Source organism: Sus scrofa, unplaced genomic scaffold, assembly GCF_000003025.6.
Source record: "Sus scrofa isolate TJ Tabasco breed Duroc unplaced genomic scaffold, Sscrofa11.1 Contig793, whole genome shotgun sequence".
NCBI lineage: Eukaryota > Metazoa > Chordata > Mammalia > Artiodactyla > Suidae > Sus > Sus scrofa.
Genome location: NW_018085312.1, coordinates 9,300 through 27,321, shown reverse-complemented (window position 1 = coordinate 27,321; position 18,022 = coordinate 9,300). Strand labels below are relative to the sequence as shown.

The window sequence follows — 18,022 nt, the reverse complement described above, 5'->3', positions numbered from 1 at the left end:
ATGTGAAGTCTACAAGAGTAAGGATTTTTTTTTCTCTTTTTGGCAGGACCTGCTGCATGAAGATCCCAGGCCAGGGACTGAACCCATGCCACCACAGAGTCCTGAGCTCCAACCATGGCAATGCTGTATTCTTAACCCACTGCACCATCAGGGAACTCCCGGCTAGACCGAGTTTAGATGTTACAGTCAAAAAGTTATTTTTCTAGGTTTTTTTACATGTAATTGATATGTAGCACCGTATAAATTTAAGGTGTACTGTATAATGACCTGACAAACATTTTATGAAATGATTACCACAATTAATTAATATCCATCATTGTATATGTAGAGAAAAATAAAAAGCATTTTTTTCTCGATATTTCTTAGAATTTGATCTCCTACCTTTCAAATATACCACAGAACAGTGTCAACTATAGTCATTGTGTTGTACCTTATACCCCTAGTACTTTGTATCTTATATATGGAAAGGTGTACATTTTGACTCATTTCATCCAATGACTCCACTCCCCAACCCCACCCCCAGCTTTTGGAAACTACACATCTTACCTCTTTTTCTCTGAGTTTAGGGTTTGTTTGTTTGATTTTAGATTCCACATATAAGTGAATTACACGACTTGTCTTTATCTGACTTATTTTGCTTAGCCTAATGCCTTCAAGGTCCATACATGTTGTCAGAAATGGCAGGATTTCCTTCCTTCTTATGGCTGAATCGTGTGCCATTTTGCGTATATATCATGTTTTCTTCCTCTACTCACCCACTGATGGACACTTAGGTTGTTTCCATATCTTGGCTATTGTAAATAATGCTACAATGAACAGAGCGGTGCATGTAACTTTTCCTATTAGTATTTTCATTTCCTTAAGATGAATACCCAAAAATGGAAAAGTGAATCACAGAGCAGTTTTATTTATTTTTTTTAATTTTATTGGTGTATAGTGGACTTACAAAGTTGTGTTAGTTCAGGTGTTCAGCAAAATAAACCCATCATATATATATCCATTCCTTTTCAGATTCTTTTCCCCTGTTCTAATATTGAGTAGATTTTCTTGTGCTATACACGTTACCTGTCTATTTTATATAGAGTGGTGTCTATATGTCAGCCCCAATACCCTATTTGTCCCAAAAGCATGTTTCCCCTTTAACCATAAAGGTGAGGAATTTCCACAGTGGCCAAACAAAATTAGTTCCCACCAGTGGTGCATAGGTTCCCTTGAAAAGACTTTTAAAAGACAAGCCACATATTGAGCATACATTTCTAGAAATAGGGGAAATCAGAAAGTCAAAGAATAATAAAAACCCATGAACATAAAAGACACATAAAAAAACCTTTCTAGGAGTTCCCATTGTGGCACAGCAGAAACAAATCCAACTAGGAACCATGAGGTTGTGGGTTCGATCCCTGGCCTCATTCAGTGGGTGGAGGATCCTGCACTTCTATGAGCTATGGTGTAGGTTGCAGATGTGTTTCAGATCTTGCATTGCTGTGGCTGTGGCATAGGCCTGCGGCTACAGCTCCCATTAGACCCCTAGCTGGGGAACCTCCATATGCCAAGGGTGTGGCCCTAAAAAAACAACAAAGACCTCCCCAACAAAACCCCCCAAAACCCCTTTCTAATTATGAACATTTGACTTTTATTTAGAGTCCAGATAACATAGTTCGAGGAATATCTAGAATATCAACATTCTGAGTCAAGAGAAATTATTGTGCTATATCTGAATAAATTAAGGCTGATTCTAAGTGTACTAATTAGAATGTTTTTCTTCAAAAAGGGAGAGGGATATTTCTTTTTTATATAACTTTTATGTTTTTATTAAAGTTTAGTTGATTTACAATGTTGTGCTTTTTCTTACTCAATATATTTCATTAAAAGAATAGACTGTCCTTTGCCATGATCAGGGATTTGTTATCTCTCCATTTCCTTGCTCCTCTAACATTCTTTATGCCAATGTATAGAAAGAGGTGAATAACATAGAATCCAGTGAGAAAGGAGCTGTATGAAAACTGGATTTGGGACATTGTGAAATAGTGCTGAAGGTACCAGGGTGTATGACCCCAAGTGTGAATATTGGCTTGTAAATTTCCTGAATCCAAAATATGCATATAGTAGGACTGCATGCTCATTTACCTGTTTCCTTTCTTCCAAACCTCTCTCTCTTCTTTTTCAAAAGGTGTCAGAGATACACGGGACCACAAAATCTAACAAGTGTCTCAGAATTCTTGCTCCTGGGCTTCTCAGAGGATCCAGACCTGCAGCCCTTCCTCCTTGGGCTGTTCCTGTCCATGTACCTGGTCACCATGTTGGGGAACCTACTCATTGTCCTGGCTGTTACCTCTGACTCCCACTTCCACACCCCCATGTACTTCTTCCTCTCCAACCTGTCCTTGGCTGACATGGGCTTCACCTCCACCACTGTCCCCAGGATGATTGTGAACATCCAGACTCACAGCAGAGTCATCTCCTATGCTGGCTGCCTGACACAGATGTAATTTTTTATGCTTTTTGGATGTTTGGATAGTCTCCTCCTGACTGTGATGGCCTATGACAGGTTTGTGGCCATCTGTCACCCCCTGCATTACTTGGTCATCATGAACCCACATGTCTGTGGCTTGTTAGTGTTGGTATCACTCCTCACCAGCCTTTTGGTCTCTCAGATGCACGGTTCGGTGGTGGTAAAAGTTGCCTACTTCAGAGATGTGGAAATTTCTCATTTCTTCTGTGATCCTTCTCAACTCCTCAACCTAGCCTGTTCTGACCCTTCCACCAATACCATAGTCATGTATTGTGTGGGTGGCATCTCTGGTTTTCTCCCTATCTCAGGGATCCTTTTCTCTTACTCTAAAATTGCTTCCTCCATTCTGAGAGTCTCCTCATCAGGTGGGAGGTACAAAGCCTTCTCCACCTGTGGCTCTCACCTGGCAGTTGTTTGTTTATTTTATGGAACAGGCCTTGGGGTGTACCTCAGTTCAGCACTCTCACTTTCCCCCAGGAAGAATGCAGTGGCCTCAGTGGTATACACTGTGGTCACCCCCATGCTGAACCCCTTCATCTACAGTCTGAGGAACAGGGACATCAAAAGGGCCATGAGGAGGTTCTTTGGCCAAATGATCTAATTTCAGTATGTGGGTGTCACCCATTTGGAGTGTACTTTGGGAAATGTAGAAACATTAAACATGTAGACTTGAAATTCTCCCTCTCTTATGTCATCCTTTTTGTAGCTCCTATGGCCTTTGCTGTTCTCCTTGCTTAGCACCTGACTCTTGCTTCTTCTGTCCTTTCTTTAATGGGTCTGAGGTAGAGTTCTAGGATCTTTGCAGATCATAACCATCACATGACAGAATACTTGCTGCACACCTGAAGGTAAGATAACATTATAAATCAACTATGCTCCAATATAAAATAAAAATTAAGGAGCTCCGGAGTTCCCTGGTGGCTCAGTGGGTTAAGGATCTGGCATTGTCACTGCTGTGGTGTGGCTTGATTGCTGGCCTAGGAATTTATTCATGCTGCAGGTGTGGCAAATAAAATAAAAGCATACACACAAAGTAAAATAATAAAATGAAAGGAAGAGTTCCTGTCATGGCTCAGTGGTTAACAAACCCAACTAGGAACCATAGGTTGTGGGTTTGATCCCTGGCCTTGCTCATTGGGTTAAGGATCCAGTGTTGCCATGTGACGAGGTCTGCTTGTCTACCCATGTCCTGAAGTCAGTGATGCCACAGAAATAAGAAAGAGACACAGAAATAGAGAGGGGATCAGGGGGCTACAGCCTTCAAGAGGCAATAGCAACCCTCTGACCCAACTCATGGTTTTTATTTCCTATGTTCTACTTCCTTGTACGTGCAGGGGATACATCAGTATTTTACTTCAAATAGATAGCAAGATATGCTAGCATAGTTATTCCTAAGCACATAAATAAACTAATCATAAATGTTTTAGCCCTCCCAGGCCATAATTTGTTGTTTGCTTCAAGCCATCTATGGCCTCTCCCACAAATCCCCCAAGGCTCCAGTCCTGAGAATGTCAGAGCTGATGGTTTTCCATCAGCAACATTAATGCTTCAGCAATCTTGTTTTCGAGATACCATTCTTTGATGTTGTTCTCATTCGTTTTGCCTCAAGGGTCATGAGAGAGTCACAAGACTTTGTATAGACTGACATTCTACAGCCACTCTATGGCACCAGTCTTTTCTTTCCATTCTTCATTACGTCACATATTCATGCCTCCAACAGCCGTGAGCTGTGGTGTAGGTTGCAGACACAGCTCAGATATGGCATTGCTGTGGCTGTGGCTTAGGCTGGCAGCTGCAGCTCTGATTGGAACCCCAGCCTAGGAACCTCCAAATACTCCAAATACTGTGGGTGCAGCCATAGAAAAGAAAAAAAGGCAAAAAAAATATAATAATTAAAGAGGAGTTCCTGTTGTGGTGTAGCAGAAATGAATCTGAGCTCGTGAGTTTGATCCCTGGACTTGCTCAGTGGGTTGGGCATCTGGCATTGCTGTGAGCTGTAGTATAGGTTGCAGATGCACATCAGATCCAGCATTGCTGTGGCTGTGGCTTAGGCCAGCAGATGTAACTCTGATTCAAACCCTAGCCTGGGAACTTCCACATGTTGGGGGTGTGGCCCTAAAAAGCAAAATAAATAAATAATAAATAAATAAATAAATAGTAAGGATAGTGTTGCTAAGATTCTTAATAAACTGAAATTGCCTTTGGTTTTTGCATGATTATGCTTATTTTGAATTACTTTTTAACCATGGTCATCACACCCACCTAAATCATGTTCCGTATGCCCTTCTAATTTATTCAACTAAACTGGTGGATTTTCATTCTGTGCTAGAAAATTCAGTGTAAAAAATAATTCGCTCTGTGCATTCTTGACAGCTCTTGATCTCAGCTTAAATTTTCACAGAGAATTTCAATACATCTTCTCAATTTCTTGCAGGGTTAATTTTGGGTTTGATAATTATAATTATATGAATGTTTTGTGGGAAGAACTTTTCTTTCTTTCTCTTTCTCTCTTTGGCCACACCTGTAGCATATGGAAGTTCGCAGGCCAGGGATGGAATGTGAGCCACAGCTGGCACCTACACCACCATGGTGGCAGTGCCAGGTCCTTAACTCACTGCACCACAGTGGGACCTTCAAGCTGTTCTCTTTTAGATGCTAGTGTAATTCTAAATATTTCATGATTCTTTTTGGAGTGATGAAAATGTTCTAGAATTGGATCATGGTGATATTTGTACAACTCTGTGAATATACTAAAAACTATTGAATTGTATACATTAGATGGGTGAATTTTTTGGAGTGTGAATATCTCAATAATGTTAAAATAAAAAAAAATTTTCCCAGATGAGTAGCAAATGGGGTAACTTTCACCTACATTTCAACTTGTTATACAGGGCAGCTTTTTCTGACCAAATCATTTGAAGTCCCCTCTTCTGGATAGTACCCCATTCTATTACCAGTTCTGGAACTGTGATGAACAGAACAGCAGACATTATTCTCGAGGTAGATGCACATTGTTTGTAAGCAAAAATATATACATTGTTTTTTGTTTTTTTGTTGGTTTTTTATTCTGGCATTATTGAGACATAATTGACATCATAACTTTCTACATAACTTTAATGTGTACACTATCATGTTTTGCGAAATGTTTACCAAAGTTAATTAACACATCCTTTACCTCAGGATTAATTAACACCTCCTTTACCTCAGCTAATTACCATATTTTTTTGTGTGTTTTTGTTAGGGTAAGAAAAATAACTCTACTCTCACAGCAGTTTCAAGTATGCAACACTGTAGTGTTAGCCATTGTCACCATGATGTACATTAAATCCCTGCAATTTCTTCATCTGTCATTCAAACCTCATCTCCTCACTCTTACCACCTCTCAGCCCCAGGCAACCACCATTCTACTCTGTTTCTATGAGTTCAGTATTCTCAGAATCTGCATAAACCAGGTCCTACTTTTGTTGTCTTTCTCTGTCTGACTTAATTTCACTTAACGTAATGTTCTCAATTTCATCCATATTCTACCAAGTGGCAGGAATTCCTTCTTTCCTATTGCTGTATAATATTCCATTTTGTGTACTACTAGTATGTCACATTTCTTTTTTCAAAAAATTTTATTTGAATATATAGTTGACTTACAAAGTTGCGTTATTTTTTTAATTCTTGCATTGATTGCTTTTTATCTTACTGATTTTGCTCTTAATTTCTTTTTTTAATTTTTAAGTTGATCTTTAAAATTTTATTTTAATTAGAGTATAGTAGATTTACAGTGTTATGCTAATTTCTGCTATATTTTTTAATTTTAGGTATATCACATTTCTTTGTCTTTCATCATCATCATTCATCATCAATGGACACTAGGTTGTTCCCTTCTTCTTCTTTTTTCTTGGCTATTGTGAAAGTTGCTGTAATGAATATGCCAATTGAGCTCTCTTTTTCTGATGGTTACGACATCTATCTCCTTTGGACAAATACCCAGAAGTGGAATTGCTGTGTCATGTGGCCTGAGGTGGGAGGAGGCACTCTCCTACTGTTTCAGAAAGCAGGGGTTTTTTTTAGAACTGGGTGAAAAGGAGCAATGGACTGGGGTCTTCATCAAATGGAGAGACTGTTCCACACATTTCTAGATTGTCACCAGGGAATTTTTATTGAGATCAGGTGGTGCAATGAATTTGAGATTATGAATTGGCAAATGAACAGGCCCTGAGTCTCAAAGTGCTTGGAGTCAAAGTTCTGATAAATGATGATGCCTGTGTGAGTGACAGCATCTGAGATGCTCTCAATAATTCCAACTCCTGGTTTTCATGCTCTTGTGTATTTCCCTCTCACTGAGTGTGAGATGGACATAGTGACTTGTTTCCAACAATAAGAATGTGGAAGAAATATTGGGGTGTCATTTCTGGGAATTAGAATTGAGCAGACAATAAAGCTGGCTTTCTTCATCTTGCCTCTCTCTTGCTCTTGCGTTGCTTAGGTTGATAAAACCCAACTGCCGTGTTGTGACCATCAAGAGGCCCATGTGTCAATGAACCATGGTAATTCTGGACAATATCCTGTTTACATGTGAATCCTACCAAGAGTCATCTCGGACGTGGTCCTAATTGGAATTTCGATTCCTACAGCACTGGCTGACACCTCAATTGCAACCTTCTGAGGTTTTCTCTGAAATATTTAGTGAAGTATCAGTTAGAAAGTTAATATGTAAAATTCAATAGTATTCTAGTGCACCACTATAATTCGTTTAGAGCAAAAACTTAGAGAAGTCTTTCAAATATGCAAACAAACAAACAAAAAACTTGAAAATATCCACCATGTAAAAGGCCAAACTGAGCAAGGGCTAAGGAAATGAAAATAAGAAGTTATCCTTAGACTCAAATGAGAAAATGGAAAGAGTATCATATCCTTCATATAGAAGACCTAAAGCAGTAAAGATTTCATGCTTAATACAATAGATTTATAGATATCAAACTCACACCCTGAATGCTTTGATTTTTTAAAGCATGAAGTTTTTTCAGTTTAATTTAATATCAATTTTACATTGGAGTATACTTGATTTACAATGTTGTGTTAATTTCAGGTGTACAGTAAAGTGAGTCGGTTATACACATCATAATTTTATATTAAGATCCTGCAAATTGGAAGTAAGAACTAAGGAATACAGTGGAATTGCCTCCTGAAAAGAGGAAGAACAGAGACCCTTCCAAGGACCTTCACCTTTCTTATATTTTTCCACACCCATTAATATTAGCAAGTCTCCAGAGACTGGGACCACATGGGCTCATTGTCTAATTCTGAGTTTTGTGCACTGAGCCCTCAGGTCACACCACTGTGCATAATTGCTGCTGCCTGCCCATTAGTTTGCCAGTTCTAATAGTGTGGTTCTTTATCTGTGTCTCTTCCATTTGTGGGCACCTGCATTTGAAGTTCCCAGCCTGATGTCTTCCTGCAAATCCTGAGACTTCATCACATACCAGGCATACTCCTTGTTCATGGTCCAGCATAGATGCAGCCCAGCCCAGTAAGTACTGAGTAAGCCCATGATTGAAAGAGGGACTGTTAGGTGGCTGCCAAGGTGGGGGGAGTGGAATGGAGTGGGAGTTTGTGGCTAGTAGATGCACATTATTGCATTTGGAATGGACAAGCAATGAGATCCTGGTGTATAGCACAGGGAACTATATCCAACAGCTTGTGATAGAACATGATGGAGGATAATATGAGGAAAAGGAATGTATAAATATGTATAAATGGGTCACTTTGCTGTACAGCAGAATTGACAGAACATTGTAAATCAACTATAAAAGATTTTTAAAAAGAAAAGATAAACAAAAAAGAAAGAAAAAAAGAGGGAGCGTTAGGAAGATTACTCCCTCCTCAAGAGAATAAACATGATAATTGTGGCAGAAAGCCGAGAGGGTACCAATATTACAACATTTCATAATAAATCCCTATGAAATTTATGTTCTTCGTTCTGGTTGGGGTGTGAGAAATCTCATTCTGAGTTTGGCATGCACCCTCACTGGCTCTGCCTCTGGCTGGCATCTCCCACCAGAGCAGCCCCTGGGTCTTTCTAAAATTCCCCCTGAGAATGTCAAGTGATCATGAAGGAATGATGAAAATGGGGAAGATGGCATCAACTATAGCATCATATTCTGTTTCTGAGTGATTCCTAAATGTTATGCTCTAGAATATGTGTTTTATGTAACTTGTTTCATTTCATGTGTATAACCTCTCCCAAACTACAAGGGCACACATCATTGTTATTCTTTTTAATAAGAGGAAAGCAGCTCAGCATTTGATGTAACTTGTGCCAGGTCATGAGTTAGAAAAGGTTGAATCCATGTTTGAAGCCAGTCTTTCTGGGCAGACTAACTGCAGACACAGGGTATCTGGGCAGACTTCCCCCTGCCCACCCAGAGTCATGTCACCCCCAGGTCAGTCCTGGAAGAGACTCATTGCTCAGGATGCCCTTCCCTTTGGAGTTTTCTGGAGCATATAGTGGAGGGCAATAGGGAACATTTTCCGCATCAGCTACAGGAAAGTTGCATGAGATACAGGCAAAGTCACAGAAAGAATTGGCACTGGAAATTTAAGGGTAGATCTCTCTGCTGATCTTGCTCCTGGATTTTACTTTGAGCGTTCACTTCCTCGTCCATACTCATAATCAGCCCACTCAATCAAAAAGGAGATGTAAGGCAGAGTCTTTGTGTTCACTCCTGCTCAAGAAAATGAAAACATTGAAAACAATATATCTCAAATGTATTTGTGATTAGCCCTCTGTACCTCTGCCTAAAACATTTGGAAAACCTGGAAATAGTGAAATTTAATGTGTAAGACTCAGAGACTGACAACTTCATTTTGAATCCTGTGTGCTTTCCTTATTCTTTGGGCAATTTCTTGGTCTCTCTGGGAGTTAGGATTGTCAACTGAGTTGATGCCTCATTGATAAAACTCCCCTTAATTAGGACTAAGCAAATAATGTTTGTCCTCTATGCAATAACTATGTGATGGATGCCTAAAGTAAGTGCAAAATAAATTTCATATATTTTGTTGGTAACAATGACAAGGCTAATTCTTATATTATTAGATTTGAATGTCTGATGATCTGGTATTATGGCTTTCCTACATCCACGAGAGGATTTTTTTTATTTGTCTACATAAGTACATCTTCATATTGAAGAGAAATGACCAAGGGTCACCTATTTCTTTCTCTTTTTTTATAAATTGAAAGTTTTAAAAGATTCTTTTTATTATTAATTTTTAAAAATTAGTCTAGTTGATTTACAATGTTCTTCCAATTTCTGCTGTACAGCAAAGTGACCCAGGGGTGTGTGTGTGTGTGTGTGTGTGTCTGTGTGTGTGTGTGTACATATATATATATATATATATTTCTCACACCCCAACCAGAACCAAGAATATAAATTTCATAGGGATTTATTATGAAATGTTGTATATTGGTACCCTCTCGACTTTCTGCCACAATTATGTTTATTCTCTTGAGGAGGGAGTAATCGTCCTAACACTCCCTCTTTCTTTCTTTCTGTTTAATTTATGTTTTATATGAATACATTAATATATAAATATGTAAATTAGAATATATAATTTTTCTCATATTATCTTCCAAACTCAGGGCTCACCTATTTCTGATTCCCCAGAGCTTACACCTTGTTGGCAGAGAGGAGGCACCAAGAATTTTAAAAACCTAGTTATAGCATTGAATACACCCTTCCATTTTCATAGAAACAAAGTGTGGGCAATAGGGCTTCCTTCCATCCACTGGATCATGCATGTCAGTGTTTTCATCCTTTTCAGGAACGTCCCATAGGACCAGGGACAAGATAAAATAGTGCTTATTTGTAACTAGAGCATGGACTTTCTATGGTACCTATTATTTTCCATGTAATAGAATCTGCATCATTAAGTGACTGAAAAACCTCTCAAGAGATTATCATAAAATGGGGGGAAAGAGTCAGAAAAGAAGGGGACCGTACCTCTTGCTGCATGGGCTGAGACACATTTTAGTGTTTCATGTCAGTCCATGCTCCAGTGCTCCAAGACAGGAAAGTCTTCCACATTTCCACCATTTTTTTGGATTGGGTTTTATTAATAAACACACAGGCCCAATAATTATTGAAATTTATTTACTCAAAATGACCAAATATGGATTAATTCCAAACTTCCCTTAGGGATCACACATGGTCTAGCTTTGGATATAGACTTTCCATTTCCAAGAAGCTCAGAGAGGAGGAGACATTTACACACACTCCACATATAGGGGGTGAAAGACACAGGACTCTAAAGTTGAAGTGCTTTTTCCTGTACAGTTCTCTGTCACTTCTACTGAAGCTAAAATGCATTTCACTTTCTTTTTCTTTTTCCTCCTTCCTTCCCTTTCTTTCTTCCTTGCTTTCTTTCTTTTGGTTGCGCCTGCAGCGTGCAGAAATTCCTGGGCTAGGGATTGAACCTGGGCCCCAGCAGTGACCTGAGCTGCTTCAGTAACAACACCTTAACCTGCTGTGCCACAAGGAAACTTCCAAAAGTGTTTCTTTTCAAACCAACTTTGGTCCCAGATGTGAAATAAAGGTAGACGAGTTGCTTCATCATCTTTTGGTTCAGTGAGGGCAACTGTGAATTCTAGGAATGCAGCAATATTTTACAGGGTCCATGATGGGACTACATTGTGGATTGCGGGGTTTTCTACGAACACTCATGTTTTTCTGTCCAGCTTTGGAATCTGCAGTTGAAAAGATTTCCTGTACAAAATGAAAATGTCATGTGCAGCTGTCATGAAAATATCACAAGAGAGACTTCATGGATGTTTTCGAATGATACCTTAATAAAAGAGGATGCAGTTTCTATCAAGTGATTTTTGTATTGAAACAAATATAGGCAATTAATATAAGTAAAATTGAACATGCACCAATTGTTAGAAATTTTAATGAATAATCTCCACTCACATATTATATACAAATTCTCATATGTATGGTATCGAGAGAGGTGAAAGAATTTTCATAGGAATGTTGTAAGAAGAAACTATTGTAAATAATACTATAACATATAAAATGTCATTTAAAATAAATATTTACTTAACACATAAATAAAATACATTAAATTATATATTATTACATTTAGAACATACGTGAAATATATATTTATATTTGTTAAATTTATATTAAAATATATAAATAGAAGGTTATATACTAATAAAATAATGACTTCATTTATATAATAATGTGCATCAGCAACAAGATTTAGTAGTTTTATGTACGTTACAAAAAGACTTCACCACCAGGTTGTGGTAACCAAACACATTTCTAGAGGCACCATGTATAGTATATTGTTAAGGTAAATTTTTTCTTTTTATGGCTGCACCTGTGGCATATTGAAGTTCCTGGACCAGGGGTCCAATCAGAACTGCAGGTGGGGTGTATCCTTAACCCACTGAGCGAGGCCCAGGATGGAAACTGCATCCTCACAAAGATATCAGGTCCTTAAACCCTAAGAAAGCTATTTATGGATGCATAAATCATTATTGATATCATGGCATCATTGACAAGACAATACACCCATCCACATTATGACATTGGAGGCCTTTGGGGTACAGGTGTGCAGAGGAATGTGATGGAGCTGAGATACCAAAAAAAGTTGAATAGGTAGTGGGTACTGATGATAGTAATAATAAGTAATATTATTGGAACATTTTTCAAGTGTTAGTCAATATTCAAAGCAGCGTGTCTCAACCCCAGCTGCACATTAGGATGGCCAAGAATCTCAAATGTAGATTTCCTAAAATTGTTTCTAGCTAGGCTGAGGCTGGGGTTGCTGTGTATTTTAAAACAACCTCTCAAAAATATATTGACCAACTGGAACTGAAAATCACTAGTCTGAGCAATAAAAATGATTTTTTTAAAACTTTCTACAATGGTTGTTCTAGGTAGTTCCATTATTATCACAATCGAACAGATAATGGAACTGTCCAGGTGTGTTTACATTCCTCTACTTTGAAATTTTCCCAATTAAATCCTAGTGTGACATGCCAAAATAATGATCCAGAATTGCCTTCAGGTAGTAGAAGCAAAGGAATTGCCATCTCTATCAGGAGGGTTGGACATGAAAATCTGTTAACTAGATACAAGTGGATGGGTCCTGACCTGGCTCTGGGACCATCCCTCATGCTGAGCTCCCCAACTGTAAATAAAGGGTTTATGACCATGAAAACAAGACCACCAGGTATATGAACCAGCACTCACCATCACTAATCTTAGGAAATGAAAGTCAAAACTCCAGTCAAATACCACCTCTCATCTGTTAGGATGGTTACTGTCAAGAAAAACAATGATAATACGTGTTCTGGAGGATGTGGACGAAAGGAAACCCTTGCACTTGGTTGATGGGAATGAATATTGGCACATCCTTTACAAAAATAGATTGGAGCTTCCTAAAAAATTAAAAATGGCTACTAATTAAAATAGATCTCCTGTATCTTCAAACGACCCCACCTCAGATTGCATGTCCAGAGGGAAAAAAAAAAACAGTACCTCAGAGATCACTGCACTCCCATGTTCACTGCAATATTATTCATAATAGTGACAACATGAAGTATCCCAAGTGTCTGGTGACAGATGAGTGCATAAAAAAGATGTGCTGTGTGTGTGTGTGTGTGTGTGTACATAAAATATTCAATGTATTATTATCCAGTCATAAAAGAAAGAGATCCTTCCATTTGTGACAACATAGATGGAACTGGAGGATGTCATGCTTATTGAAATAGACCAGACATGGAAATAACATATGATCTCACTTATGCGTGGAATCTAAGTAAATCGAAATCAGAGAATCACAGATTAAAACTGTAGTTATAAAGGGAAAGGGGTAGAGGTAGAGGGGAGTTGTTGTTGTTCAACGGATATAAACTTTCAGGTATAAGATGAATAAGTTCTGATGATGTAATATACAGCATGGTGGCAATAGTTAATGATTCTGTATTGTATTCTTGAAATCTGCTGAGAGAGATCTGGTTAAGAATTTCCTCCCAACATAGAAATACAAATAATAACAATGTGATCTGATGGATATGTTAATTAACTTGATTATAATAATCATTCACAATGTCTATGTGCAGTAAATCATCATTTTGTACATCTTAAAAAATCTACATGGGGGTTCCCATCGTGGCACAGCGGAAAAGAATCCAGCTAGGAACCATGAGGTTTCAGGTTCGATCCCTGGCCTCACTCAGTGGATTAGAGTTCTGGGGTTGCCCTGAGCTGTGGTGTAGTTTGCAGACATGGCTTGCATCCTACGTTGCTGTGCCTGTGGTGTAGGCTGGCGGCTATAGCTCTGATTGGACCCCTAGCCTGGGGAGGCTCTATATGCTGCAGGTGCGGCCCTCGAAAGACAAAAGACAAAAACAGAACAAAACAAAAAAACCTACATGTTTTACAACACAAATATGTAATTTTCTCAATTATATTTCAATAAACTGGAATTTAACCCAAAAATAATGAAGAAGTATTACATCTAATGTGTGAGATCACTTCTTATTTTGCCACTACAGAATAGAGTCTAAAAAATGAGAAGTGGTCCCACACCCTGGATGTTTTACTGAGATTTTACTTGGTTGAAAAAACTCATATAAAACAAAATGTTTCAAGGGTATTACTTAAAATTTATTATTGTTTAATTATTGACAGAAATTCTGTAGTTCCCATTGTAGCTCAACAGGTTAAGAACACAACTAGCAGCCATGAGGATGCGGGTTTGACCCCAGGCTCGCTCAGTGGGTTAAGGGTCCAGTGTTGCTGAAGGCTGAGGCATAGGTCACAGATGCAGCTTGGATCCAGTCCTGCTGTGGCAGCTGTGGCTCTGATTTGACCCCTAGCCTGGGAAATTCCATATTCTGCAGTTATGGCTCTAAAAAGAAAACAAAATTCTGTATATTAACACAATTTTGGTAGTCATCAATGCTTTATGATTAGGTGATTACTTATCAAAATTTGAAGTCCAGAAAAGCCAAAGATATGAAGTATATACCAAATGACTTTTAAAAGCCCTTTCAGTAGGTAGAGCCTCAGTCTCATAAAAGACACCCCTCATATTTGAGAAACTTATTTTTATGGAGGGAATAAAGAAAACTCAAGAATGATAAAACTCGTGAAGATAATTATCACATACAATTTGTTTTCTAGAGTTCCCTGATGGCTCAGTGAATTAAGGATCTAGTGTTGTCACTGCGGTGGCACAGGTTCAGACCCTGACCTGAGAATTTTCATGTGCTGTGGGCCTGGCCAAAAATATTTTCTGATTCTTAACATTCAACTTTAATTTACACAGTGTTGTGTTTTTTTTTTTTTTTTAATTGGCTGCACCTGCAGTATGTGGAAGCTCCTGGGCCAGGGACTGAACCCACATCACAAAAGCAACCCAAGCCGCAACAGTGACAAAGCCTGACCCTTAACCTGTTTGTGCCACAGGGAGCTCCACAGTATTGTGCTTTATAGAGTATTTATAAATATTCTAGCTAAAGGACATATATGGAATTGTATTAGAATAATATGAGGTTTATATATAACCATGTCCTAATATCATTAATTTTGAATTATATATTTTTATTAAAGAAGGAAGGAATTTATCATTCTATATATTTTTTCTCTATTTTTGACTTCTTAGGGTCACACTAGTAGCATATGGAAGGTCCCAGGCTAGAGGTTTAATTGGAGCAGCAGCTGCCATACTAGACCACAGCCACAGCAACACAAGATCTGAGCTGTGTCTGTGACGTATACCACTGCTCACCACAATGCCAGATCCTTAACCCACTGACCTAGGCCAGGAATAGAGCCCATGTCCTCATGGGCACTAGTCAGATTTGTTACCACTGAGCTGCAATGGGAACACCTCATTCTATATTTTTACTAAAGAGTAGGCTATATTTTACTGAGATCATGGCTCTATTCTCTCTCTCTCTCTCTCTCTCTCTCTCTCTCTTTCTCTCTCTCTCTCTCTCTCTCTCTCTCTCTAGCTGCACCCATGGCATGTGGAATTTCCTGGGCCAGGGATTGAACCCACACCATAGCAGCAACCCAATCCACTACAGTAAAACCCTGGATCCCTAACATGCTGCACCATAGGAAAACTCTGATCTTGACTCTGTTATCTCCAACAGTCTTGCTTCTCTTTACCCTTCATTCCAGTTTCTATAAGATAAGTATATATAGAATGAAGTGACTAAACAGAAACCAAGGAGGGAACAGTTCAAGCAGATAGAATTTGTCACACTGAGAAAATATTATTGAAGGTACCAAAGTGTATTGTAAAGTGACAATACAAAAGAATTGCTTATATCCCCAAAACATACACAGTACTTGATGACATTTACTTATCTTATTTTTTCCAATCGTCTTTTCCCCAAAGCATCCAAGCCTCATGGAACAGCAAAATCTAACAAGTGTTTCAGAATTCTTCCTCCTGGGACTCTCAGATGATCCAGAATAGCAGCCCTTCTTCCTTGGGCTATTTCTGTCCATGCACCTGGTCACTATGTTGGGGAACCTACTCATCATCCTGACTGTCGCTTCTGACTCCCACCTTCACACCCCCATGTACTTCTTCCTCTCCAGCCTGTCCTTGGCTGACATGGGTTTTGTCTCTGCCACCATCCCCAAGATGATTGGGAACATCCAAACTCACAGCAGAGTCATCTCTTTTGCTGACTGCCTGACACAGATGTCTACTTTCGTCCTTTTCGGAAGCATGGATGATATGCTTCTGTCTCTGATGGCCTATGACAGGTTTGGGGCCATCTGTCATCCACTGCACTACCTGGTCATCATGCATCCACGCCTCTGCTGCTTCTTAGTTTTGATGTCTTTTTGGTCAGCCTTTTGGACTCCCAGGTGCACAATTGGATTGTGTTACGACTTACCTGCTTCAAGGATGTGAAAATTCCTAATTTCTTCTGTGACCCTTCTCAACTCCTCAACCTTGCCTGTTCTGATATCTTCACCAATAACATTATTGTGTATTTTGTTGGTGCCATTTTTGGTTTTCTCCCTATATCAGGAATCTTTTTCTCTTACTGTAAAATTCTTTCCTCCATTCTGAGAGTGCCTTCATTAGGTCAGAAGTATAAGGCCTTCTCCACCTGTGGCTCTCACCTGGCAGTTGTTTGCTTATTTTGTGGAACAGGTTTTGGGGTGTATCTCAGCTCAACCATCTCACATTCTCTCAGGAAGGATGCAGTGGCCTCGGTGATGTACACTGTGGTCACCCCCCTGCTGAACCCCTTTATCTACAGTCTGAAGAACAGAGACATCAAAAGGGCCATGAGGAGGTTGCTCAGCCAAGCAATCTAATCTCAGTACCTGTGCCACCCATTTGGAGTGTATGTTGGAAAATGCAGAAAAAATTAACATGTAGATCTGCAAACCTTTCCTCTTTTATCACATCATCTTTGTAGCTCCTATGGCCTTCACACCTCTTCTTGCTTTGCACATGAGTATTGCTTCTTTTTGTACTTCTTAATGAAACTTGGGGAGAACTGGGATCATTTGTATATCTTCATTACTGTGTGACTTACTCCTACTATATCTATGGTTATATTGTAGTTTATCATTGATGGGCAAAAGATCCTGGAAAGAGGAACAACTCTCTTTTCATATACTTAAAATTGACATCTTTTTTTTTTTGGCAGATATTTTGTGTTTTTAGTTTTGTGGACAAGTTTAGTATTTTCTTTTAACTCTCACTCATTCCAATTCTTTATTTTTAATGATATAGGACCTAAACATTCTAGGAATAAACAGGTAATGTTTGTACGTAATAAGAAAGCAATAAATGTAGATATCCTTCTTTTCACTTACTCTGAGGTTGATATATTTCCAATAATTGAATTGAACATTAAGTGTGCTTCATCCTGGATGCCTGACATTACTTCTTTGTATCCTAGTATGTGATCTATTGCAGAGAATGTTCCATGTATGCTTCCAAAGAATGTTTATTCTGTTTTTCCAAATGTAATGTGTTGCAGATATCAATTAAATCCAACTGTTCTATTGTGTCATCTAAAATCTCTGCTGCCTTATCAATTTTCTTTCTGGATGACCTGTCCATTGATGTCATTGCGGTATTAAAGTCTTCTACTGTTATTGTAATCCTGTCAATTTCTCCCTTTATATTTTCTAGTATTTGTTTTATATATTTAGTTATTTCCTTTTTGTTTGCATACACATTAACAAGTGTAATATAGTCTTTTTGAACTGATTCCCTTATCGTTATATAAAGACTTTCTTTTTTTCTTTATACATGTTGTTTTCAAGTCTATTTTGTCTGATATGAGTATTGCTACCCATACCGTGTCTTTTCCATTGGCGTGAAATATATTTTTCCATCCCCTCGTGTTCAAATCCTTGTGTGTCTTTCACTCTAAAGTGAGTCTCTGAGGCAGCATATTGTGGGTTCTGTGTAGGTTCTTGGTTCTTTTTTTTTCTTTTTAATAGCTGCACCTGTTGT

The 18,022-nt window shown here is 38.6% G+C and overlaps 1 protein-coding gene and 1 pseudogene across 1 annotated transcript; both read left to right on the top strand.

Moving 5' to 3' along the window:
• Window positions 1-2,115: 2,115 nt before the first annotated feature.
• On the top strand, window positions 2,116-3,113 carry LOC110259089 (annotated as a pseudogene).
• A 12,938-nt stretch (window positions 3,114-16,051) lies between these two features.
• LOC110259090 (olfactory receptor 18-like) lies at window positions 16,052-16,866 on the top strand. Its single transcript, XM_021082409.1, is given in 2 exon segments — window positions 16,052-16,376; window positions 16,379-16,866. Coding segments are annotated over 2 exon segments (813 nt in total).
• The last annotated feature ends 1,156 nt before the right edge of the window (window positions 16,867-18,022 follow it).